The sequence below is a fragment of the Salmo salar genome, chromosome 02 (genome assembly GCF_965601325.2).
Source record: "Salmo salar chromosome 02, fSalSal1, whole genome shotgun sequence".
Classification (NCBI taxonomy): domain Eukaryota; kingdom Metazoa; phylum Chordata; class Actinopteri; order Salmoniformes; family Salmonidae; genus Salmo; species Salmo salar.
This window is the reverse complement of record NC_138292.1, coordinates 18,140,001-18,165,707: the sequence shown is the minus strand read 5'-3', so window position 1 is coordinate 18,165,707 and position 25,707 is coordinate 18,140,001. Positions and strand designations below refer to the sequence as shown.

Sequence of the window (25,707 nt, the reverse complement as noted above, 5' to 3'; positions counted from 1 at the left end):
TGTATAATTTTACTGCAAGAAATGCTTAATTTTGCAGGAGTTAATATTAGATTAGACTCTTTGAGAGGTTATAGACCTACAGTCAGTGTCCAGATGTCAGACTCCTATTCCATTAAACCCATCTGAACAGTAGCCTACAGTTCCCGTGCAATTTTGAAATCCCTGTAAGGTGACTGTTGAATTTGGATAGCGCCTCACCGTCATCACACATAACATAGCCAGCACTGCTATCATCCTCTAACTACAACACCACATAACATAGCCGACACTGCTATCATCCTCTAACTACATCATCACATAACATAGCCGACACTGCTATCATCCTCAAACTACAACACCACATAACACAGCCGACACTGCTATCATCCTCTAACTACATCATCACATAACATAGCCGACACTGCTATCATCCTCTAACTACTTCACCACATAACACAGCTGACACTGCTATCATCCTCTAACTACATCACACATAACAGAGCCGACACTGCTATCATCCTCTAACTACATCATCACATAACATAGCCAACACTGCTATCATCCTCTAACTACTTCACCACATAACATAGCCAACACTGCTATCATCCTCTAACTACTTCACCACATAACACAGCCGACACTGCTATCATCCTCTAACTACATCACCACATAACACAGCCAACACTGCTATCATCCTCTAACTACATCACACATAACACAGCCAACACTGCTATCATCCTCTAACTACATCACCACATAACAGAGCCGACACTGCTATCATCCTCTAACTACATCATCACATAACATAGCCAACACTGCTATCATCCTCTAACTACTTCACCACATAACATAGCCAACACTGCTATCATCCTCTAACTAAAACACCACATAACATAACCGACACTGCTATCATCCTCTAACTACATCACCACATAACATAGCCAACACTGCTATCATCCTCTAACTACTTCACCACATAACATAGCCGACACTGCTATTATCCTCTAACTACTTCACCACATAACATAGCCGACACTGCTATTATCCTCTAACTACTTCACCACATAACATAGCCGACACTGCTATTATCCTCTAACGACATCATAACACAGCCGACACTGCTATCATCCTCTAACTACATCACCACATAACATAGCCGACACTGCTATCATCCTCTAACTACATCACCACATAACAGAGCCGACACTGCTATCATCCTCTAACTACTTCACCCATAACATAGCCGACACTGCTATCATCCTCTAACTACATCACACATAACATAGCCGACACTGCTATCATCCTCTAACTACATCACCACATAACATAGCCGACACTGCTATCATCCTCTAACTACATCACACATAACAGAGCCGACACTGCTATCATCCTCTAACTACTTCACCCATAACATAGCCGACACTGCTATCATCCTCTAACTACTTCACCCATAACATAGCCGACACTGCTATCATCCTCTAACTACATCACACATAACATAGCCGACACTGCTATCATCCTCTAACTAAAACACCACATAACATAACCGACACTGCTATTATCCTCTAACTACTTCACCACATAACATAGCCATCACTGCTATCATCCTCTAACTACATCACCACATAACACAGCCAACACTGCTATCATCCTCTAACTACATCACACATAACACAGCCGACACTGCTATCATCCTCTAACTACATCACCACATAACACAGCCGACACTGCTATCATCCTCTAACTACTTCACCAAATAACACAGCCGGCACTGCTATCATCCTCTAACTACATCACCACATAACATAGCCGACACTGCTATCATCCTCTAACTACATCACCACATCATCCCAGACATTATTTCCCAGAATACTGTTCAAGCCCTCCTTCTATTTATTTTGTAACTCTCCATTTCGCGGCTATTTTCTTATTAAATTTGACTCCCACATTTCCTTTTTGCCTCAGTGGATCGACCTTAACTTTTCTTCAGCCCAAGTTTCCAAAAATATTTTAGCAATTGGCGTGTATTTTGCGCGCTACTATGAGGCTACGCACTAACGCCAGATACAAATAATGAAAGAAAAACCTAAATGTTGCCTATAGATAGGAATTGCACAAGAATGATACATTTATGCATTTTTTTATGCATTGTTTAATCTTTATTCAACCCACCCGCCCTTCATCCACACAATATTTATTGACCCTAAGCCCGTCTACCCCGTGAATATAACCCATAGGGACTGCAGGTCATGAGTCAACCCACACATCACTAACAGACATTGGTCATTGTGCTGCAGTGTGTGTAGTGACCACCAGAGGTCAGCAGGGGGCAGTGTTAGTGGTCTGACTGGAGACTAGAAACAGACATGATCAGTCCTTTAGAGTTGGACTAGAGTTAGACTCTGCTTCTGTTGTCCATGCTCTGTGGAGGATTACGGAGAATAGATTAAAAGGATCATTTGAGATGTGCCACGGGTTGAGGAACACTAGCAGAATGGCAGAGTGGTCTGGGTCTTCTCCCTTCTCCCTTCTCTCTGTCTGCTACCAGAGGTCATCTAATCTATTGGCTGTAGAGACCTGAAGTCCACTGGCAGCCATCTAGAGCTGCTGCTTGGAGCCGCTTAGAAAGAACAACTAATCAATTCCTCTTGATTCGTTTATGCTCCTGCTCTCCTTCAGATGGATATCTGGCCGTGGCCGTACGAGTGTGTGTGTGTGTGTGTGTGTGTGTGTGTGTGTGTGTGTGTGTGTGTGTGTGTGTGTGTGTGTGTGTGTGTGTGTGTGTGTGTGTGTGTGTGTGTGTGTGTCGAGTGTGTGTGTGTGTGTGTGTGTGTGTTTGAGTCAGACTGAAAGAGGCAGGAGGAGAGACTGTGTCAATATTGATAATAGTTCATCCTATCACTGATGCTAGCATCATTACCAATCAGCCTAATGCTATGGAGTGATTAGCAAGATAATGCTATACTGATTTACTGTTTGAGATGTCAACACTAGCTACAATGATACTAACGCATCTGTCACTAAAACTGAACTCACTGCTCCTCAGGGTACTGTTTGTGTGTGCATGCGTGTGTATGTGTGCGTGTGTATGTGTGCATGTGTGGCAAACTCACAGCTAATTAGCGTAAACATGCTAACACTAATGAATTAGAGCCACTGGATGCTGATTAGATGCTATTGTGCAACACCGACGCTAATTAGCCAACATTCTTTTTGATGGTTAATCAGTGCATTGATTCTAATACAAACTGGATGCTAATAGATTGTTTAATATGTTAATGTTACCTCGGTAACAGTCCTCACGGCTTTCACAAGGGCCAGGAGGTTTTCCAGATGACCTGCACAGAAAAACTCTGTGATCTAGGGGAGGGGGAGTTTTTCTTGGTCAGGTCCTGTGGCTTTTTATGTGGCTAACAAGACGCTAACCCCAAGGCTATTTCTGCTGTTAATTAGCATGATATGCTAATGCTGTAATGAAGTGCATGTTATAGGCCTACTGTACATTCTGCTGCATCATCTCTTACTGAGGCATTTGGTTGTATCTTTATGGGCGTACAGGGACCTGCTCACACCATTACATCTGAAGGAGAAATAGATTGAAATTTAATTTAATACAAGATGCAGAGGGGCATGTGGTGGGGAGCTGATTTGCAGCCGACACTAATTCAAGTGGGCAGCCCCCTGAAATAGCACTGAGGGACCGAGAAGGGAGGAGAAAGAGAAAGAGAAGAAGGGAAGGAGAGAGAGAGAAGGATAGAGGGACATATAGAGAAAGAAGGATATATGGAAGGAGAGAGAGAAGTATAGAGGGAAGGAGAGAGAGAAGGATAGAGGGAAAGAGAGAGAAGGATAGAGGGAAGGAGAGAGAGAGAAGGAGAGAGGGAAGGAGAGAGAAAGAAGCATAGATGGAAGGAGAGAGAGAAGGATAGAGGGAAGGATAGAGAGAGACGGATAGAGGGAAGGGGAGAGAGAGAGAATGATATATGGAAGGAGAGAGAAGGATAGAGGGAAGGAGAGAGAGAAGGATAGAGGGAAGGAGAGAGAGAAGGATAGAGGGAAGGAGAGAGAGAAGGATAGAGGGAAGGAGAGAGGGAGAAGGATAGAGGGAAGGAGAGAGACAGAAGGATAGAGGGAAGGAGAGAGAGAGAAGGATAGAGGGAAGGAGAGAGGGAGAAGGATAGAGGGAAGGAGAGAGACAGAAGGATAGAGGGAAGGAGAGAGAGAGAAGGATAGAGGGAAGGAGAGAGAGAGAAGGATAGAGGGGAGGAAAGAGAGAAGGATAGAGGGAAGGAGAGAGAGAGAAGGATAGAGGGAAGGAGAGAGGGAGAAGGATAGAGGGAAGGAGACAGGGAGAAGAATAGAGGGAAGGAGAGAGAGAAGGATAGAGGGAAGGAGAGAGGGATTACAAAATGAGCTTGTAGAGCGTTCTGCTCAGCTAAACTCCATGTCATACTAATCAAACAGATCTGTATTGAGCTGTGTGTGTGTGTGTGTGTGTGTGTGTGTGTGTGTGTGTGTGTGTGTGTGTGTGTGTGTGTGTGTGTGTGTGTGTGTGTGTGTGTGTGTGTGTGTGTGTGTGTGTGTGTGTGTGTGTGTGTGTGTGTGTGTGTGTGTGTGTGTGTGTGTGTGTGTGTGTGTGTGAGGGCCCGTGTTTCACAGTGATTATAATAATGTTCTGATTAGTGAAGTGCTGTAATACAGAGAACTACTGCCAGGACCCAGCACATAACAGACAGAACAGTGAGAGAGAGAGAAGAGTGACAGGCCAAGCGAGATAGACGGAGAAACAGAGAGCACGAGAGAGCAAGAGAGAGATGGTTTTAGAGGTGTCAGAGAGAGATTATTTGCACATAATAAGACATTTGAAATGTCTTTAATATTTTGTAACTATTGTGAGTGTAATATTTACTGTTAATTTGTATTGTTTATTTCACTTCTGTTTATTATCTATTTCACTGGCTTTGGCAATGTTAACATATGTTTCCCATTCCAATAAAGAGAGAGGGTGGTAGAGGTGTCAGAGAGAGAGGGGGGTAGGGGTGTCAGAGAGAGAGGGTGGTAGAGGTGTCAGAGAGAGAGGGTGGTAGAGGTGTCAGAGAGAGAGGGTGTCAGAGAGAGAGGGTGGTAGAGGTGTCAGAGAGAGAGGGTGGTAGAGGTGTCAGAGAGAGAGGGTGGTAGAGGTGCCAGAGAGAGGGGAGTAGAGATGTCAGAGAGAGACGGTGTTGAACCTGAAATGAGAGACTGAGATACGCTGAAACAGAGGAAGACAGAAGTAGAAAAAGCGAGGGAGGGAGAGGGATAGTTAAATGGCAAAGGAAAGAATGAGGAAGAGACTCAAACAGACAGAAACAGGTGATTAGAGACAGGACCATACAGTAGGAGGAGGAATGAGGAAGACAGGAGGGTGAACAGTAGAGGTAGCTGTCTCCTAATCTGTAATGTTCTAGGAGGAGGAATGAGGAAGACAGGAGGCTGAACAGTAGAGGTAGCTGTCTCCTAATCTGTAATGTTCTAGGAGGAGGAATGAGGAAGACAGGAGGGTGAACAGTAGAGTTAGCTGTCTCCTAATCTGTAATGTTCTAGGAGGAGGAATGAGGAAGACAGGAGGGTGAACAGTAGAGTTAGCTGTCTCCTAATCTGTAATGTTCTAGGAGGAGGAATGAGGAAGACATGAGGGTGAACAGTAGAGGTAACTGTCTCCTAATCTGTAATGTTCTAGGAGGAGGAATGAGGAAGACAGGAGGCTGAACAGTAGAGGTAGCTGTCTCCTAATCTGTAATGTTCTAGGAGGAGGAATGAGGAAGACAGGAGGGTGAACAGTAGAGGTAACTCTCTCCTAATCTGTAATGTTCTAGGAGGAGGAATGAGGAAGACAGGAGGGTGAACAGTAGAGGTAGCTGTCTCCTAATCTGTAATGTTCTAGGAGGAGGAATGAGGAAGACAGGAGGCTGAACAGTAGAGGTAGCTGTCTCCTAATCTGTAATGTTCTAGGAGGAGGAATGAGGAAGACAGGAGGGTGAACAGAAGAGGTAGCTGTCTCCTAATTTGTAATGTTCTAGGAGGAGGAATGAGGAAGACAGGAGGCTGAACAGTACAGGTAGCTGTCTCCTAATCGGTAATGTTCTAGGAGGAGGAATGAGGAAGACAGGAGGGTGAACAGTAGAGGTAGCTGTCTCCTAATCTGTAATGTTCTAGGAGGAGGAATGAGGAAGACAGGAGGGTGAACAGTAGAGGTAACTGTCTCCTAATCTGTAATGTTCTAGGAGGAGGAATGAGGAAGACAGGAGGGTGAACAGTAGAGGTAGCTGTCTCCTAATCTGTTATGTTCTAGGAGGAGGAATGAGGAAGACAGGAGGGTGAACAGTAGAGGTAACTCTCTCCTAATCTGTAATGTTCTTGGAGGAGGAATGAGGAAGACAGGAGGGTGAACAGTAGAGGTAGCTGTCTCCTAATCTGTAATGTTCTAGGAGGAGGAATGAGGAAGACATGAGGGTGAACAGTAGAGGTAGCTGTCTCCTAATCTGTAATGTTCTAGGAGGAGGAATGAGGAAGACAGGAGGCTGAACAGGTAGAGGTAACTGTCTCCTAATCTGTAATGTTCTAGGAGGAGGAATGAGGAAGACAGGAGGCTGAACAGGTAGAGGTAACTGTCTCCTAATCTGTAATGTTCTAGGAGGAGGAATGAGGAAGACATGAGGGTGAACAGTAGAGGTAGCTGTCTCCTAATCTGTAATGTTCTAGGAGGAGGAATGAGGAAGACATGAGGCTGAACAGTAGAGGTAGCTGTCTCCTAATCTGTAATGTTCTAGGAGGAGGAATGAGGAAGACAGGAGGCTGAACAGTAGAGTTAGCTGTCTCCTAATCTGTAATGTTCTAAGAGGAGGAATGAGGAAGACAGGAGGGTGAACAGTAGAGCTAACTCTCTCCTAATCTGTAATGTTCTAGGAGGAGGAATGAGGAAGACAGGAGGGTGAACAGTAGAGGTAGCTGTCTCCTAATCTGTAATGTTCTAGGAGGAGGAATGAGGAAGACAGGAGGGTGAACAGTAGAGGTAGCTGTCTCCTAATCTGTTATGTTCTAGGAGGAGGAATGAGGAAGACAGGAGGGTGAACAGTAGAGGTAACTGTCTCCTAATCTGTAATGTTCTAGGAGGAGGAATGAGGAAGACAGGAGGGTGAACAGTAGAGGTAACTGTCTCCTAATCTGTAATGTTCTAGGAGGAGGAATGAGGAAGACAGGAGGCTGAACAGTAGAGGTAGCTGTCTCCTAATCTGTAATGTTCTAGGAGGAGGAATGAGGAAGACAGGAGGCTGAACAGGTAGAGGTAACTGTCTCCTAATCTGTAATGTTCTAGGAGGAGGAATGAGGAAGACAGGAGGCTGAACAGTAGAGGTAGCTGTCTCCTAATCTGTAATGTTCTAGGAGGAGGAATGAGGAAGACAGGAGGGTGAACAGTAGAGGTAGCTGTCTCCTAATCTGTAATGTTCTAGGAGGAGGAATGAGGAAGACAGGAGGGTGAACAGTAGAGGTAACTGTCTCCTAATCTGTAATGTTCTTGGAGGAGGAATGAGGAAGACAGGAGGCTGAACAGGTAGAGGTAACTGTCTCCTAATCTGTAATGTTCTAGGAGGAGGAATGAGGAAGACAGGAGGCTGAACAGTAGAGGTAGCTGTCTCCTAATCTGTTATGTTCTAGGAGGAGGAATGAGGAAGACAGGAGGGTGAACAGTAGAGGTAACTCTCTCCTAATCTGTAATGTTCTTGGAGGAGGAATGAGGAAGACAGGAGGCTGAACAGGTAGAGGTAACTGTCTCCTAATCTGTAATGTTCTAGGAGGAGGAATGAGGAAGACAGGAGGCTGAACAGTAGAGTTAGCTGTCTCCTAATCTGTAATGTTCTAAGAGGAGGAATGAGGAAGACAGGAGGGTGAACAGTAGAGGTAGCTGTCTCCTAATCTGTAATGTTCTAGGAGGAGGAATGAGGAAGACAGGAGGGTGAACAGTAGAGGTAGCTGTCTCCTAATCTGTTATGTTCTAGGAGGAGGAATGAGGAAGACAGGAGGGTGAACAGTAGAGGTAACTGTCTCCTAATCTGTAATGTTCTAGGAGGAGGAATGAGGAAGACAGGAGGGTGAACAGTAGAGGTAACTGTCTCCTAATCTGTAATGTTCTAGGAGGAGGAATGAGGAAGACAGGAGGCTGAACAGTAGAGGTAGCTGTCTCCTAATCTGTAATGTTCTAGGAGGAGGAATGAGGAAGACAGGAGGCTGAACAGGTAGAGGTAACTGTCTCCTAATCTGTAATGTTCTAGGAGGAGGAATGAGGAAGACAGGAGGCTGAACAGTAGAGGTAGCTGTCTCCTAATCTGTAATGTTCTAGGAGGAGGAATGAGGAAGACAGGAGGGTGAACAGTAGAGTTAGCTGTCTCCTAATCTGTAATGTTCTAGGAGGAGGAATGAGGAAGACAGGAGGGTGAACAGTAGAGGTAACTCTCTCCTAATCTGTAATGTTCTAGGAGGAGGAATGAGGAAGACAGGAGGCTGAACAGGTAGAGGTAACTGTCTCCTAATCTGTAGTGTTCTAGGAGGAGGAATGAGGAAGACAGGAGGGTGAACAGTAGAGGTAGCTGTCTCCTAATCTGTAATGTTCTAGGAGGAGGAATGAGGAAGACAGGAGGGTGAACAGTAGAGGTAACTGTCTCCTAATCTGTTATGTTCTAGGAGGAGGAATGAGGAAGACAGGAGGGTGAACAGTAGAGGTAACTGTCTCATAATCTGTAATGTTCTAGGAGGAGGAATGAGGAAGACAGGAGGCTGAACAGTAGAGGTAGCTGTCTCCTAATCTGTAATGTTCTAGGAGGAGGAATGAGGAAGACAGGAGGCTGAACAGTAGAGGTAGCTGTCTCCTAATCTGTAATGTTCTAGGAGGAGGAATGAGGAAGACAGGAGGCTGAACAGTAGAGGTAACTGTCTCCTAATCTGTAATGTTCTAGGAGGAGGAATGAGGAAGACAGGAGGCTGAACAGTAGAGGTAGCTGTCTCCTAATCTGTAATGTTCTAGGAGGAGGAATGAGGAAGACAGGAGGCTGAACAGGTAGAGGTAACTGTCTCCTAATCTGTAATGTTCTAGGAGGAGGAATGAGGAAGACAGGAGGCTGAACAGTAGAGGTAGCTGTCTCCTAATCTGTAATGTTCTAGGAGGAGGAATGAGGAAGACAGGAGGGTGAACAGTAGAGTTAGCTGTCTCCTAATCTGTAATGTTCTAGGAGGAGGAATGAGGAAGACAGGAGGGTGAACAGTAGAGGTAACTCTCTCCTAATCTGTAATGTTCTAGGAGGAGGAATGAGGAAGACAGGAGGCTGAACAGGTAGAGGTAACTGTCTCCTAATCTGTAGTGTTCTAGGAGGAGGAATGAGGAAGACAGGAGGGTGAACAGTAGAGGTAGCTGTCTCCTAATCTGTAATGTTCTAGGAGGAGGAATGAGGAAGACAGGAGGGTGAACAGTAGAGGTAACTGTCTCCTAATCTGTTATGTTCTAGGAGGAGGAATGAGGAAGACAGGAGGGTGAACAGTAGAGGTAACTGTCTCCTAATCTGTAATGTTCTAGGAGGAGGAATGAGGAAGACAGGAGGCTGAACAGTAGAGGTAGCTGTCTCCTAATCTTTAATGTTCTAGGAGGAGGAATGAGGAAGACAGGAGGCTGAACAGTAGAGGTAGCTGTCTCCTAATCTGTAATGTTCTAGGAGGAGGAATGAGGAAGACAGGAGGCTGAACAGTAGAGGTAACTGTCTCCTAATCTGTAATGTTCTAGGAGGAGGAATGAGGAAGACAGGAGGCTGAACAGTAGAGGTAGCTGTCTCCTAATCTGTTATGTTCTAGGAGGAGGAATGAGGAAGACAGGAGGGTGAACAGTAGAGGTAACTGTCTCCTAATCTGTAATGTTCTAGGAGGAGGAATGAGGAGAGGAAAGGAAGACAGGGGTGAGTATGGGGAGTTAGGGAGGGCGGGAAAGGAGGGGAAGATGGAGGGGAGGACGGTGGGAAAGGAGGGATGAGGGAGGGGGACAGTGGGAAAGGAGGAATGAGGGAGGGGAGGACGGTGGGAAAGGAGGGATGAGGGAGGGGAGGCAGGTGGGAAAGGAGGGATGAGGAGGGGAGGACGGTGGGAAAGGACACACACACACACACACAGACACACAGATTTATGAGTGTGCAGCAGGCTAGCTATGACTGGGATGTACAGCATCTACCAAAACAACACTGTATTGTATTGGCTCCATCACAGCAGGACATATCACACCTTTATGAAGGAAATGGCAGCCAGTCCAACTTGGCTTAGCATCAGATTGTGACGTCAACTTGATGTGTGTGTGACTCACCAATGTCCTGGATTTTGATGTCTGGTCTGAGTGTGTAGTCTGTTTCTGGATGTCCTGGTTCTACATTAACATCAGACACTGAGAGAGAGAGAGGGGAGGGAGGGAGGGAGAGAGAGAGAGAGAGAGAGAGAGAGAGAGAGAGAGAGAGAGAGAGAGAGAGAGAGAGAGAGAGAGAGAGAGAGAGAGAGAGAGAGAGAGAGAGAGAGAGAGAGAGAGAGAGAGAGAGAGAGAGAGAGAGAGAGAGAGAGAGAGAGAGAGAGAGAGAGAGAGAGAGAGAGAGAGAGAGAGAGAGAGAGAGAGAGAGAGAGAGAGAGAGAGAGAGAGAGAGAGAGAGAGAGAGAGAGAGAGAGAGAGAGAGAGAGAGAGAGAGAGAGAGAGAGAGAGAGAGGAGACAGAGGGACAGAGGGACAGAGGGACAGAGGGACAGAGGGACAGAGGGACAGAGGGACAGAGGGACAGAGGGACAGAGGGACAGAGAGAGAGAGGGACAGAGAGAGAGATAATGATTAGACAGTGATTAAGAGAGAAGTCATATTGAAGTCATATAGACACACCTCTATGTAAGGGTACAGATGTGCCTTGAAGGCCTGGACTACAGCCATGGTAACGACTTCCACAACAAACTCCTAAACACATCACTTAACACTGCGCCTTACCTACATTTACCCACACTTAACTTATCATTACGTTGACCTGCAGTAGCTACTCTCCCCCTCCAAATACACTGTTCCCTGGACTGGTAAGTGTGGCATCCAGAGATGAGCCCAGCCAGAGACAGAGTGTGTTGCAGTGAGCAGTATGAGGGCTAAGGCTGTAGACGTCTGTTACACACTGGTGGAGTCCACTGGGCCCCTCGAGCCAATGTACACTGGGAGGGAGGGTTAAAACAGCCCCCGAGCCAACAGGCTTCACATTACAGTCTCACTGACACAGAGAGAGAGGGAAAGACGGGGGGGGGGGGGGGGGGGGGGGAAAGAGAGACATGGAGAAGGAGTAGGGGTTAACACAGCCCCCCGAGCCAACAGAATGACATGAATTCTGCTAAAATATCCTCAGTGTACAACGTAAAACACCAAATAATGCATACAGAGCAGAATTAGGCAATACCTGCTAATTATCAAAATCCAGAAAAGAACCGTTAAATTCTACAACCACCTAAAAGGAAGCGATTCCCTAACCTTCGTTAACAAAGCCATCACCTACAGAGAGATGAACCTGGAGAAGAGTCCCCTAAGCAAGCTGGTCCTGGGGCTCTGTTCACAAACACAAACAGACCCCACAGAGCCCCAGGACAGCAACACAATTAGACACAACCAAATCATGAGAAAACAAAAAGATAATTACTTGACACAATGGAAAGAATATATAAAAAAACTGAGCAAACTAGAATGCTATTTGGTCCTAAACAGAGAGTACACAGTGGCAGAATACCTGACCACTGTGACTGACCCAGACTTAAGGAAAGCTTTAACTATGTACAGACTCAGTGAGCATAGCCTTGCTATTGAGAAAGGCCGCAGTAGGCAGACCTGGCTCTCAAGAGAAGACAGGCTATGTGCACACTGCCCACAAAATGAGGTGGAAACTGAGCTGCACTTCCTAACCTCCTGCCAAATGTATGACCATATTAGAGACACACATTTCCCTCAGATTACACAGATCCACAAAGAATTTGAAAACAAATCCAACTCCCATATCTACAGGGGTAAATACCACAGTGGGCCATCACAGCAGCAAGATTTGTGACCTGTTGCCACAAGAAAAGGGCAACCAGTGAAGAACAAACACCATTGTAAATACAACCCATATTTATGTTGATTTATTTTCCCTTTTGTACTTTAAACTAATTACATATAATATGACATTTGAAATGTCTTTATTATTTTGGAACTTCTGTGAGTGTAATGTTTACTGTACATTTATTATGATTAATTTCACTTTTGTTTATTATCTATTTCACTTGCTTTGGCAATGCACACGTTTCCCATGCCAATAAATCCCCTTAAATTGAAAATTGAAATTGAGAGAGAGAGAGAATGAGAGAGAATGAGAGAGAATGAGAGAGAGAATGAGAGAGAGAATGAGAGAGAGAATGAGAGAGAGAACGAGAGAGAGAGAATGAGAGAGAGAGAGAATGAGAGAAAATGAGAGAGAGAGAATGAGAGAGAGAATGAGAGAGAGAATGAGAGAGGATGAGAGAGAGAGAACGAGAGAGAGAATGAGAGAGAGAATGAGAGAGAGAATGAGAGAGAGAGAATGAGAGAGAGAGAATGAGAGAGAGAGAGAATGAGAGAGAAAATGAGAGAGAGAATGAGAGAAAGAGAGAATGAGAGAAAGGATGAGAGAGAGAGAATGAGAGAGAGAATGAGAGAGAGAGAGAGAGAGAGAGAGAGAGAGTAAGAGAGAGAGTAAGAGAGAGAATGAGAGAGAGAATGAGAGAGAGAATGAGAGAGAGAGAACGAGAGAGAGAGAGAATGAGAGAGCGAGAATGAGAGAGAGAGAGAATGAGAGAGAGAGAATGAGAGAGAGAATGAGAGCGAGAATGAGAGAGAGAGAACGAGAGAGAGAGAATGAGAGAGAGAATGAGAGAGAGAGAATGAGAGAGAGAGAATGAGAGACAGAGAATGAGAGAGAGAGAACGAGAGAGAGAGAATGAGAGAGAGAATGAGAGAGAGAGAATGAGAGAGAGAGAATGAGAGAGAGAGAATGAGAGACAGAGAGAGAGAGAGACAGAACAAGAGAGGGATGGGGAGGAGAGGTGTGTATTCATGTGCATGAATGTGCAGGGGAGGACAGAGGCAGAAACAGGGAGGACAGAGGCAGAAACAGGGGAGGACAGGCAGAAACAGGGAGGACAGAGGCAGAAACAGGGGAGGACAGAGACAGAAACAGAGGAGGACAGAGACAGAAACAGGGGAGACAGAAACAGGGAGGACAGAGACAGAGACAGAAACAGGGGAGGACAGAGGCAGAAACAGGGAGGACAGAGGCAGAAACAGAGGAGGACAGAGACAGAGGCAGAAACAGGGAGGACAGAGACAGAAACAGGGGAGGACAGAGACAGAAACAGGGAAGGACAGAGACAGAAACAGGGAAGGACAGAGACAAAAACAGGGAAGGACAGAGACAGAGACAGGGGAGGACAGAGGCAGAAACAGGGGAGGACAGAGACAGAGGCAGAAACAGGCAAGAACAGAGACAGAAACAGAGAAGGACAGAGACAGAAACAGGGAGGACAGAGACAGAAACAGGGAGGACAGAGACAGAAACAGGGGAGGACAGGCAGAAACAGGGAGGACAGAGACAGGGAAGTACAGATACAGAAACAGGGAAGGACAGAGACAGAGATAGAGACAGGGAAGGACAGAGACAGAGACAGAAACAGGGGAGGACAGAGAAAGAAATAGGGGAGGACAGAGACAGAAAACAGGGAAGACAGAGACAGAAACAGGGGAGGACAGAGACAGAAACAGGGGAGGACAGAGACAGAAACAGGCGAGGACAGAGGCAGAAACAGGGGTGGACAGAGACAGAAACAGGGAAGGACAGAGACAGAAACAGGGGAGGACAGAGGCAGAAACAGGGGAGGACAGAGGCAGAAACAGGGGAGGACAGAGGCAGAAACAGGGGAAAACATAGACAGAAACATGGGAGGACAGAGACAGAAACAGGGAAGACAGAGACAGAAACAGGGGAGGACAGAGACAGAAACAGGGGAGGACAGAGACAGAAACAGGGAAGACAGAGACAGAAACAGGGGAGGACAGAGACAGAAACAGGGGAGGACAGAGACAGAAACAGGCGAGGACAGAGGCAGAAACAGGGGTGGACAGAGACAGAAACAGGGAAGGACAGAGACAGAAACAGGGGAGGACAGAGGCAGAAACAGGGGAGGACAGAGGCAGAAACAGGGGAGGACAGAGGCAGAAACAGGGGAAAACATAGACAGAAACATGGGGAGGACAGAGACAGAAACAGGGAAGACAGAGACAGAAACAGGGGAGGACAGAGACAGAAACAGGGGAGGACAGAGACAGAAACAGGGGAGGACAGAGACAGAAACAGGGAAGACAGAGACAGAAACAGGGGAGGACAGAGGCAGAAACAGGCGAGAACAGAGACAGAAACAGAGAAGGACAGAGACAGAAACAGCGGAGGACAGAGGCAGAAACAGGGGAGGACAGAGACAGAGGCAGAAACAGGCGAGAACAGAGACAGAAACAGAGAAGGACAGAGACAGAAACAGGGGAGGACAGAGACAGAAACAGGGGAGGACAGAGACAGAAACAGGGGAGGACAGGCAGAAACAGGGGAGGACAGAGACAGAAACAGGGGAGGACAGAGACAGAAACAGGGGAGGACAGAGACAGAAACAGGGGAGGACAGAGACAGAAACAGGGAAGGACAGAGACAGAGACAGGGGAGGACAGAGACAGAGACAGGGAAGGAAATAGGCAGAAACAGGGGAGAACAGAGACAGAGACAGGGAAGACAGAGACAGAAACAGGGGAGGACAGAGACAGAGACAGGGGAGGACAGAGAAAGAAATAGGGGATGACAGAGACAGAAACAGGGGAGGACAGAGACAGAAACAGGGGAGGACAGAGAAAGAAATAGGGGATGACAGAGACAGAAACAGGGAAGGACAGAGACAGAAAACAGGGAAGGACAGAGACAGAAACAGGGGAGGACAGAGACAGAAACAGGGGAGGACAGAGAAAGAAATAGGGGATGACAGAGACAGAAACAGGGAAGGACAGAGACAGAAACAGGGGAGGACAGAAACAGGGAAGACAGAGACAGAGACAGGGGAGGACAGAGACAGAGACAGGGAAGGAAATAGGCAGAAACAGGGGAGGACAGAGACAGAGACAGGGAAGACAGAGACAGAGACAGGGAGGACAGAGAAAGAAATAGGGGATGACAGAGACAGAAACAGGGGAGGACAGAGACAGAAACAGGGGAGGACAGAGAAAGAAATAGGGGATGACAGAGACAGAAACAGGGAAGGACAGAGACAGAAACAGGGGAGGACAGAGACAGAAACAGGGGAGGACAGAGACAGAAACAGGGAAGGACAGAGACAGAAACAGGGGAGGACAGAGACAGAAACAGGGAAGGACAGAGACAGAAACAGGGGAGGACAGAGACAGAAACAGGGGAGGACAGAGACAGAGACAGGGGAGGACAGAGACAGAAACAGGGAAGACAGAGACAGAAACAGGGGAGGACAGAGACAGGGAAGTACAGAGACAGAAACAGGGAAGGACAGAGACAGAGATAGAGACAGGGAAGGACAGAGACAGAGACAGAAACAGGGGAGGACAGAGAAAGAAATAGGGGAGGACAGAGACAGAAACAGGGAAGACAGAGACAGAAACAGGGGAGGACAGAGGCAGAAACAGGGGTGGACAGAGACAGAAACAGGGAAGGACAGAGACAGAAACAGGGGAGGACAGAGGCAGAAACAGGGGAGGACAGAGGCAGAAACAGGGGAGGACAGAGGCAGAAACAGGGGAAAACATAGACAGAAACAGTGGAGGACAGAGACAGAAACAGGGAAGACAGAGACAGAAACAGGGGAGGACAGAGACAGAAACAGGGGAGGACAGAGACAGAAACAGGGGAGGACAGAGACAGAAACAGGGAAGACAGAGACAGAAACAGGGGAGGACAGAGACAGAAACAGGGGAGGACAGAGACAGAAACAGGGAAGACAGAGGCAGAAACAGGGGAGGACAGAGACAGAGGCAGAAACAGGCGAGAACAGAGACAGAAACAGAGAAGGACAGAGACAGAAACAGGGGAGGACAGAGGCAGAAACAGGGGAGGACAGAGACAGAGGCAGAAACAGGCGAGAACAGAGACAGAAAACAGAGAAGGACAGAGACAGAAACAGGGAGGACAGAGACAGAAACAGGGGAGGACAGAGACAGAAACAGGGGAGGACAGGCAGAAACAGGGGAGGACAGAGACAGAGACAGAAACAGGGGAGGACAGAGACAGAAACAGGGGAGGACAGAGACAGAAACAGGGGAGGACAGAGACAGAAACAGGGAAGGACAGAGACAGAGACAGGGGAGGACAGAGACAGGGAAGGAAATAGGCAGAAACAGGGGAGAACAGAGACAGAGACAGGGAAGACAGAGACAGAAACAGGGGAGGACAGAGACAGAGACAGGGGAGGACAGAGAAAGGAAATAGGGGATGACAGAGACAGAAACAGGGGAGGACAGAGACAGAAACAGGGGAGGACAGAGAAAGAAAGAGGGGATGACAGAGACAGAAACAGGGAAGGACAGAGACAGAAACAGGGAAGGACAGAGACAGAAACAGGGGAGGACAGAGACAGAAACAGGGGAGGACAGAGAAAGAAATAGGGGATGACAGAGACAGAAACAGGGGAGGACAGAAACAGGGAAGACAGAGACAGAGACAGGGGAGGACAGAGACAGAGACAGGGAAGGAAATAGGCAGAAACAGGGGAGAACAGAGACAGAGACAGGGAAGACAGAGACAGAAACAGGGGAGGACAGAGACAGAGACAGGGGAGGACAGAGAAAGAAATAGGGGATGACAGAGACAGAAACAGGGGAGGACAGAGACAGAAACAGGGGAGGACAGAGAAAGAAATAGGGGATGACAGAGACAGAAACAGGGAAGGACAGAGACAGAAACAGCGAAGGACAGAGACAGAAACAGGGGAGGACAGAGACAGAAACAGGGGAGGACAGAGACAGAAACAGGGAAGGACAGAGACAGAAACAGGTGAGGACAGAGACAGAAACAGGGAAGGACAGAGACAGAAACAGGGGAGGACAGAGACAGAAACAGGGGAGGACAGAGAAAGAAATAGGGGATGACAGAGACAGAAACAGGGAAGGACAGAGACAGAAACAGGGGAGGACAGAAACAGGGAAGACAGAGACAGAAACAGGGGAGGACAGAGACAGAAACAGGGACGGACAGAGACAGAAACAGGGGAAAGACAGAGACAGAGACAGGGAAGGACAGAGACAGAGACAGAAACAGGGGAGAACAGAGACAGGAACAGAAACAGGGAAGACAGAGACAGAAGCAGGGAGGACAGAGACAGAGACAGAAACAGGGAAGGACAGAAACAGAGGAGGACAGAGACAGAGACAGAAACAGGGAAGGACAGAGACAGAAACATTGGAGGACAGAGACAGGGAAGGACAGAGACAGAAGCAGGGGAGGACAGAGACAGAGACAGAAACAGGGGAGAACAGAGACAGGAACAGAAACAGGGAAGACAGAGACAGAAACATTGGAGGACAGAGACAGGGAAGGACAGAGACAGAAGCAGGGGAGGACAGAGACAGAGACAGAAACAGGGAAGGACAGAAACAGAGGAGGACAGAGACAGAGACAGAAACAGGGAAGGACAGAGACAGAAACAGGGGAGAACAGAGGCAGAAACAGGGGTGGACAGAGACAGAAACAGGGAAGACAGAGACAGAAACAGGGGAGGACAGAGACAGAAACAGGGAAGGACAGAGACAGAAACAGGGGAGGACAGAGACAGAAACAGGGAAACACAGAGACAGAAACAGGGAAGGACAGAGACAGAGACAGGGAAGGACAGAGACAGAGACAGAAACAGGGGAGAACAGAGACAGGAACAGGGGAGGACAGAGACAGGAACAGAAACAGGGAAGACAGAGACAGAAACAGGGGAGGACAGAGACAGAAACAGGGAAGGACAGAGACAGAAACAGGGAAGGACAGAGACAGAAACAGGGAAGGACAGAGACAGAGACAGAAACAGGGGAGAACAGAGACAGAAACAGGGGAGGACAGAGACAGAAACATTGGAGGACAGAGACAGGGAATGACAGAGACAGAAACAGAAACAGGGGAGGACAGAAACAGGGAAGACAGAGACAGAAACAGGGGAGGACAGAGACAGAGACAGGGAAGGACAGAGACAGAGACAGAAACAGGGAAGACAGAGACGGAAACAGGGGAGGACAGAGACAGAGACAGGGAAGGACAGAGACAGAGACAGAACAGGGGAGAACAGAGACAGGAACAGAAACAGGGAAGACAGAGACAGAAACATTGGAGGACAGAGACAGGGAAGGACAGAGACAGAAGCAGGGGAGGACAGAGACAGAGACAGAAACAGGGAAGGACAGAAACAGAGGAGGACAGAGACAGAGACAGAAACAGGGAAGGACAGAGACAGAAACAGGGGAGGACAGAGACAGAAACAGGGGAGGACAGAGACAGAAACAGGGGAGGACAGAGACAGAAACAGGCGAGGACAGAGGCAGAAACAGGGGTGGACAGAGACAGAAACAGGGAAGACAGAGACAGAAACAGGGGAGGACAGAGACAGAAACAGGGGAGGACAGAGACAGAAACAGGGAGGACAGAGACAGAAACAGGGAAGGACAGAGACAGAAACAGGGAAGGACAGAGACAGAGACAGGGAAGGACAGAGACAGAGACAGAAACAGGGGAGAACAGAGACAGGAACAGGGGAGGACAGAGACAGAGACAGGAACAGAAACAGGGAAGACAGAGACAGAAACATTGGAGGACAGAGACAGGGAAGGACAGAGACAGAGACAGAAACAGGGAAGGACAGAAACAGGGGAGGACAGAGACAGAGACAGAAACAGGGGAGGACAGAGACAGAAACAGGGAAGGACAGAGACAGAAGCAGGGGAGGACAGAGACGGAGACAGAATCAACCAGCGCTTGTGAGGAATAGTTTGTATGTGGAAAGAGAGAGGGAGAGAGAGAGGAAGGGAGAGTGGATAGGTTAATACAACAGGCAGTGAGAGAGAGAGAGAGTTGAGAGGACTGGCTAGTTGAACTACAGGATCAAAGCTGAACTAGAGAGAGAGAGAGAGTTGAGAGGACTGGCTAGTTGAACTACAGGATCAAAGCTGAACTAGGGAGAGAGTTGAGAGGACTGGCTAGTTGAACTACAGGATTAAAGCTGAACTAGAGAGAGAGAGAGAATTGAGAGGACTGGCTAGTTGAACTACAGGATCAAAGCTGAACTAGAGAGAGAGAGAGAGTTGAGAGGACTGGCTAGTTGAACTACAGGATTAAAGCTGAACTAGAGAGAGAGAGAGAGAGAGAGAGAGAGAGAGAGAGAGAGAGAGAGAGAGAGAGAGAGAGAGAGAGAGAGAGAGAGAGAGAGAGAGAGAGAGAGAGAGTTGAGAGGACTGGCTAGTTGAACTACAGGATCAAAGCTGAACTAGAGAGAGAGAGAGTTGAGAGGACTGCTAGTTGAACTACAGGATCAAAGCTGAACTAGAGAGAGAGAGAGAGTTGAGAGGACTGGCTAGTTGAACTACAGGATCAAAGCTGAACTAGAGAGAGAGTTGAGAGGACTGGCTAGTTGAACTACAGGATCAAAGCTGAACTAGAGAGAGTTGAGAGGACTGGCTAGTTGAACTACAGGATCAAAGCTGAACTAGAGAGAGGTGACCACACATGGGAATAAATGAATTCTGACAGAGAGATAGAGGGGGGAGGGATGTGTTCATGTTTAATGTTAGCTGTGGTCCTCTCCTCTGAGCAGTACTGTTAGAGTGTGCCTACAGTATCTGTGAGGTAAGAGAGAGAACCAGTGGGTTGAGGAGAGGTACATCTGTATTCTACTGTGAGGGAAATGCTGCAAGGGAAACTCAGCAGAGTATAAATAGCTGTGATTGTTTTAGAGAGAGAGAAATAGAGAGAGAGAGGGAGAGAGAGGGAGAGAGAGAAAGAGTAGGAGAGAGAGAGAGTGGGAGAGAGAGAGAGAGGGAGAGGCAGAGGGAAAGAGTAGGAGAGAGAGTGGGAGAGAGAGAGTGGGAGAGAGAGAGTGGGAGAGAGAGAGAGAGAAAGAGTAGGAGAGAGAGAGACAGAGAGAGAGCAAAAGGGAGAGCATGGTGTGTGTGTGTGTGTGTGTGTGTGTGTGTGTGTGTGTGTGTGTGTGTGTGTGTGTGTGTGTGTGTGTGTGTGTGTGTGTGTGTGTGTGTGTGTGTGTGTGTGTGTGTGTGTCTCACCTGTGGAGCAGCAGACATACACTCTCAGTCTGAGGCAGCTGCGACCGTGGTGATGAGTGGGTGTAGCTGTTAACACACAACACACAAACATTTAATAAACCAGAAAGAGTTAAACATTTAATAAACCAGAAAGAGTCAAACATTTAATAAACCAGAAAGAGTTAAACATTTAATAAACCAGAAAGAGTCAAACATGTAATAAACCAGAAAGAGTTAAACATTTAATAAACCAGAAAGAGTTAAACATTTAATAAACCACAAAGAGTTAAACATTTAATAAACCAGAAAGAGTCAAACATTTAATAAACCAGAAAGAGTCAAACATTTAATAAACCAGAAAGAGTTAAACATTTAATAAACCAGAAAGAGTCAAACATTTAATAAACCAGAAAGAGTTAAACATTTAATAAACCAGAAAGAGTCAAACATTTAATAAACCAGAACGAGTCAAACATTTAATAAACCAGAAAGAGTTAAACATTTAATAAACCAGAAAGAGTTAAACATTTAATAAACCAGAAAGAGTTAAACATTTAATAAACCAGAAAGAGTCAAACATGCTACCAGCGTGCACACATGATGATGTCATTTAGGACACCACTAGAACTGACATAGTAGTACTCCTCACCCATGGTATGTGGTAGTATTGTACTGTAGCTATAGTATAGCAGTAGTATTATATTAGTAGTAATATAGTAATAATATCAATACACACAAATGAGGCCCATGTCATAGTGGTATATGATAGTAGTATAGAAGTATAGTCACAGATGTAGTAATACTCCTGGCCCACGTGGTAGTGGTGGTAGTATGATAATAGTATAGTATAGTAGTATACTCACAGATGTAGTAATACTCCTGGCCCACGTGGCAGTGGTAGTAGTATAATAGTAGGATAGTGTAGTAGTATACTCACATATGTAGTAATACTCCTGACCCACGTGGTGGTGATAGTAGTATCATAGTAGTATAGTACAGTAGTATACTCACAGATGTAGTAATACTCCTGGCCCACATGGTAGTGGTAGTAGTATGATAGTAGTATAGTATAGTAGTATACTCACAGATGTAGTAATACTCCTGGTCCACGTGGTAGTGGTAGTAGTATGATAGTAGTATAGTAGAGTAGTATACTCACAGATGTAGTAATACTCCTGGTCCACGTGGTAGTGGTAGTAGTATGATAGTAGTATAGTAGAGTAGTATACTCACAGATGTAGTAATACTCCTGACCCACGTGGTGGTGATAGTAGTATCATAGTAGTATAGTACAGTAGTATACTCACAGATGTAGTAATACTCCTGGCCCACATGGTAGTGGTAGTAGTATGATAGTAGTATAGTATAGTAGTATACTCACAGATGTAGTAATACTCCTGGTCCACGTGGTAGTGGTAGTAGTATGATAGTAGTATAGTAGAGTAGTATACTCACAGATGTAGTAATACTCCTGGCCCACGTGGAACTCGTAGCCCAGGGAGAAGGCGCTGTAGCGCTGGAACTTCTCTGAGAATTTGATTGGTGCGTGGGGGCGGTTACACTCCCACCTCTTGAAGCCCAGCTGGGGGTCACAGGTCCTGTAACCACGGTAGCTGACCATGTAGAGGATGTACTGCTCCCCGGTGCCCACCACGCGCTGGCTGTCATTGTAGTGGGGACAGTAGATGTCCAGGTAGTCGTTCACATTCACCTGCACCGTGTAGCCCTCCCTACGCAGACTGGAGAGACAGCAGAGGAGAGGTGGGACGTTAGGAGCAATCAACTAATCAATTAATCAGTTTGTAAATCAATCAATCAACCAACCAATCATTAAATGGACCAGCCGACTAACCAACCAATCAACCAATCAGCCAACAAATCATTCAATTAACCAATCAATCAATCGTTATGTCTATTACTCCATCTGTGTGTATGTATAGAGAAACAACCCCAAGCTGACTGTGGGCAGGGCTGTCACTGCAGGATTCTGTTGTCAAGTCAGAGTCAAGTGAAGTGTCATGTTTATAACCAGAGACGCACTCTTCACTCTCTATCCTCCTGACCAATCACACCCTGTTACACAGTCCTGCCTCCTGACCAATCACACCCTGTTAAACAGTCCTGCCTCCTGACCAATCACACCCTGTTAAACAGTCCTGCCTCCTGACCAATCCCACCCTGTTAAACAGTCCTGCCTCCTGACCAATCACACCTTGTTAAACAGTCCTGCCTCCTGACCAATCACACCGTGTTAAACAGTCCTGCCTCCTGACCAATCACACCCTGTTAAACAGTCCTGCCTCCTGACCAATCACACCCTGTTAAACAGTCCTGCCTCCTGACCAATCACACCCTGTTAAACAGTCCTGCCTCCTGACCCACTAATTATCAAAATCCAGGAAAGAGACGTTCAATTCTACAACCACCTAAAAGGAAGCGATTCCCAAACCTTCCATAACAAAGCCATCACCTACAGAGAGATGAACCTGGAGAAGAGTCCCCTAAGCAAGCTGGTCCTGGGACTCTGTTCACAAACACAAACAGACCCCACAGAGCCCCAGGACAGGAACACAATTAGACCCAATGAAATCATGAGAAAACAAAAAGATAATTACTTTACACATTTGAAAGAATCAACAAAAAACTGAGCAGACATGGCTCTCAAGAGAAGACAGGCTATGTGCACACTGCCCACAAAATGAGGTGGAAACTGGGCTGCACTTCCTAACCTCCTGCCAAATGTATGACCATATTAGAGACACACATTTCCCTCAGATTACACAGACCCACAAAGAATTCGAAAACAAATCTAATTTTGATCAACTTTCATATCTACTGGGTGAAATACAACGGTGTTCCACCACAGCAGCAAGATTTGTGACCTGTTGCCACAAGAAAAGGGCAACCAGCGAAGAACAAACACCATTGTAAATAGAGAGAGGGAGAGAGGGAGAGAGGGAGTGTGTAAAGACAGGTAGAGAGGTAGAGAGAGGTAGAGAGAGTGTGTGTAGAGAGAGAGGTAGAGAGAGAGAGTGTGTAGAGAGAGGGAGAGAATGTAGAGAGAGTGTGTGTAGAGAGAGGGAGAGAGAGAGGTAGAGAGAAAGTGTGTGTAGAGAGAGGGAGAGAGAGAGAGGTAGAGAGAGGTACAGAGAGAGTGTGTGTAGAGAGAGGGAGAGAATGTAGAGAGAGAGTGTGTGTAGAGAGAGGGAGAGAGAGAGAGGTAGAGAGAGGTACAGAGAGAGTGTGTGTAGAGAGAGGGAGAGAATGTAGAGAGAGAGTGTGTGTAGAGAGAGGGAGAGAGAGAGGTAGAGAGAAAGTGTGAGGAGAGAGAGGGATTGAAGACTCAAGGACCCCAGGGTCACAAACTGGCTTTCAAAGTGTAAGAGGAGCTCAGGACCCTACACACACACACACACCTCACACACACCTCACACACAACACACCACTGGCCCCTATACCCACAGCTCGTATATCAATGTTAACACAACGTCGCACACACATCACATGTCAACGTTCAAGCGACGTTCCCCAAGCTCATATATCAGCATCACCCCTAAAAAGACTCTGGCTGACAGGGAAAGGTGGGCTGTGTGTGTGTGTGTGTGTGTGTGTGTGTGTGTGTGTGTGTGTGTGTGTGTGTGTGTGTGTGTGTGTGTGTGTGTGTGTGTGTGTGTGTGTGTGTGTTTCTGTGTGTTTCTGTGTGTGTGTGTATCTGTGTGTGTGTGTGTGTGTGTGTGTTTCTGTGTGTGTGTGTGTGTTTCTGTGTGTGTGTGTTTCTGTGTGTGTGTGTGTGTGTGTGTGTGTGTGTGTGTGTGTGTGTGTGTGTGTGTGTGTGTGTGTGTGTGTGTGTGTGTGTGTGTGTGTGTGTGTGTGTGTTACAGGAGGAGATGGATTCTTCCCTGACATGAAAAGCTCTTCTTTTTCTCCTCAGCTCAGAAACAAGCCCCTGTCTGTCTGTGTGACAGAGAGAAGCTGCACAGCTCTAAATCATCACACACACACACACACACACACACACACACACACACACACACACACACACACACACACACACACACACACACACACACACACACACACACACACACACACACACACACACACACAGAAACACACACACACACACACAGAAACACACACACACACACACACACAGAAACACACACACACACACACACACACACACAGAAGCACACACACACAGAAACACATAAGGCCATATCAATTCACAAGGGGGCAGCAGAGTGACACTGCAAGCTTCAGCTCCCCTCTGGCCCTCCTTCTCTCCACCTCTCCCCTCCATCTCGCTTTCATTCCATCTCTTCACTATTTTTATCTCCCCCTTTTCTCCCCTCTTCATCTCTCTCTCTCTCTTACTCTCTCCATCTTTCTCTCTCTTCCGCTCTCTCTCTCTCTCTCTCTTCCTATCACTCTCTCTCTCTTCCTCTCTCTCTCTCTCTCTTCCTCTCTCTCTCTCTCTTCCTATCACTCTCTCTGTTCTAGGTCACGTCTCCAGGGAGATTATTATTCAATTATTAAATGAAGATCAAAATGCTCCAACGTCTCCCTCTCTCTCCATCACTCCAAGCTTCCTCTCCATCCCTCCCTAATCTCCTATTTTCCTTCATTAATGCCTCCTCTTTCAGTCCTCTTCTCCTCCTTTCCCTTTCTATCCCTCTCTCTTATATACATGAGGGGAGAAGGTACACACCTCCCTCCCTCCCATCCTCTGTTCTCTTACTCTCTCTCCCCTTCTCGCTCTTTTTCTCCTTACATCACTCTGTTCCCTCCAGTACTCTTGCAGTTCTGAGAGGAAGAGAAAAAAAATCATAAAACGCTTCAAGGGAACTATATTTATACAGCGTGAGAAAAAGAGAGAGAGGGAGGGAGGGGATAGAGTGGTAAAGGGTTGTTGCACCAGGGAGCCATGGATGCAAATGGAGAGAGAGAGAGAGAGAGAGAGAGAGAGAGAGAGCAGACAAAGAAAGGGATAGAGAGGGAAAGAAAGATGGAGCGACAGAGAGAGGGAGAGAGGGAGAGAAAGATAGAGAGAGAGAGCTGAGAGAGAGAGAGAGAGAAAGAGAGAGAGAGAGAGAGGAGAGAGAGAGAGAGAGCAGAGAGAGATGGCCTACAGTAATCTGATGAAGGATCATTTCACATCTCAGATAAAAGGATGCTCTGTGATTCCTCTTGCACTTGTATGCGCATGTGTGTATGTGTGTGCGTGCGTGTGTGTGAGCGTTTGTGTGTGTAGTTGTGTGATTAGAGCATGTTCCCTTAATGAGCCAAGCGTTTGTATTTGATATTTAGTTGATCAACACACACAGTGTCCGCCAGTAGAAGAAG

The 25,707-nt window shown here is 46.8% G+C and overlaps 1 protein-coding gene across 1 annotated transcript in view; it reads right to left on the bottom strand.

Annotated features, from left to right (window-relative positions):
* The window catches only part of LOC106595655 (ephrin-A3), a 136,200-nt gene that overhangs the window by 7,315 nt on the left and 103,178 nt on the right, over positions 1 to 25,707 (bottom strand). Inside the window, exons 2-4 of the mRNA XM_045698809.2 lie at positions 21,817 to 22,100; positions 20,383 to 20,448; positions 10,355 to 10,432 (exon numbers count right to left, since the gene is read on the bottom strand). Of these exons, the coding sequence (XP_045554765.1) occupies positions 10,355 to 10,432; positions 20,383 to 20,448; positions 21,817 to 22,100 (428 nt within the window). The remainder of the gene's footprint in view (positions 1 to 10,354; positions 10,433 to 20,382; positions 20,449 to 21,816; positions 22,101 to 25,707) is intronic.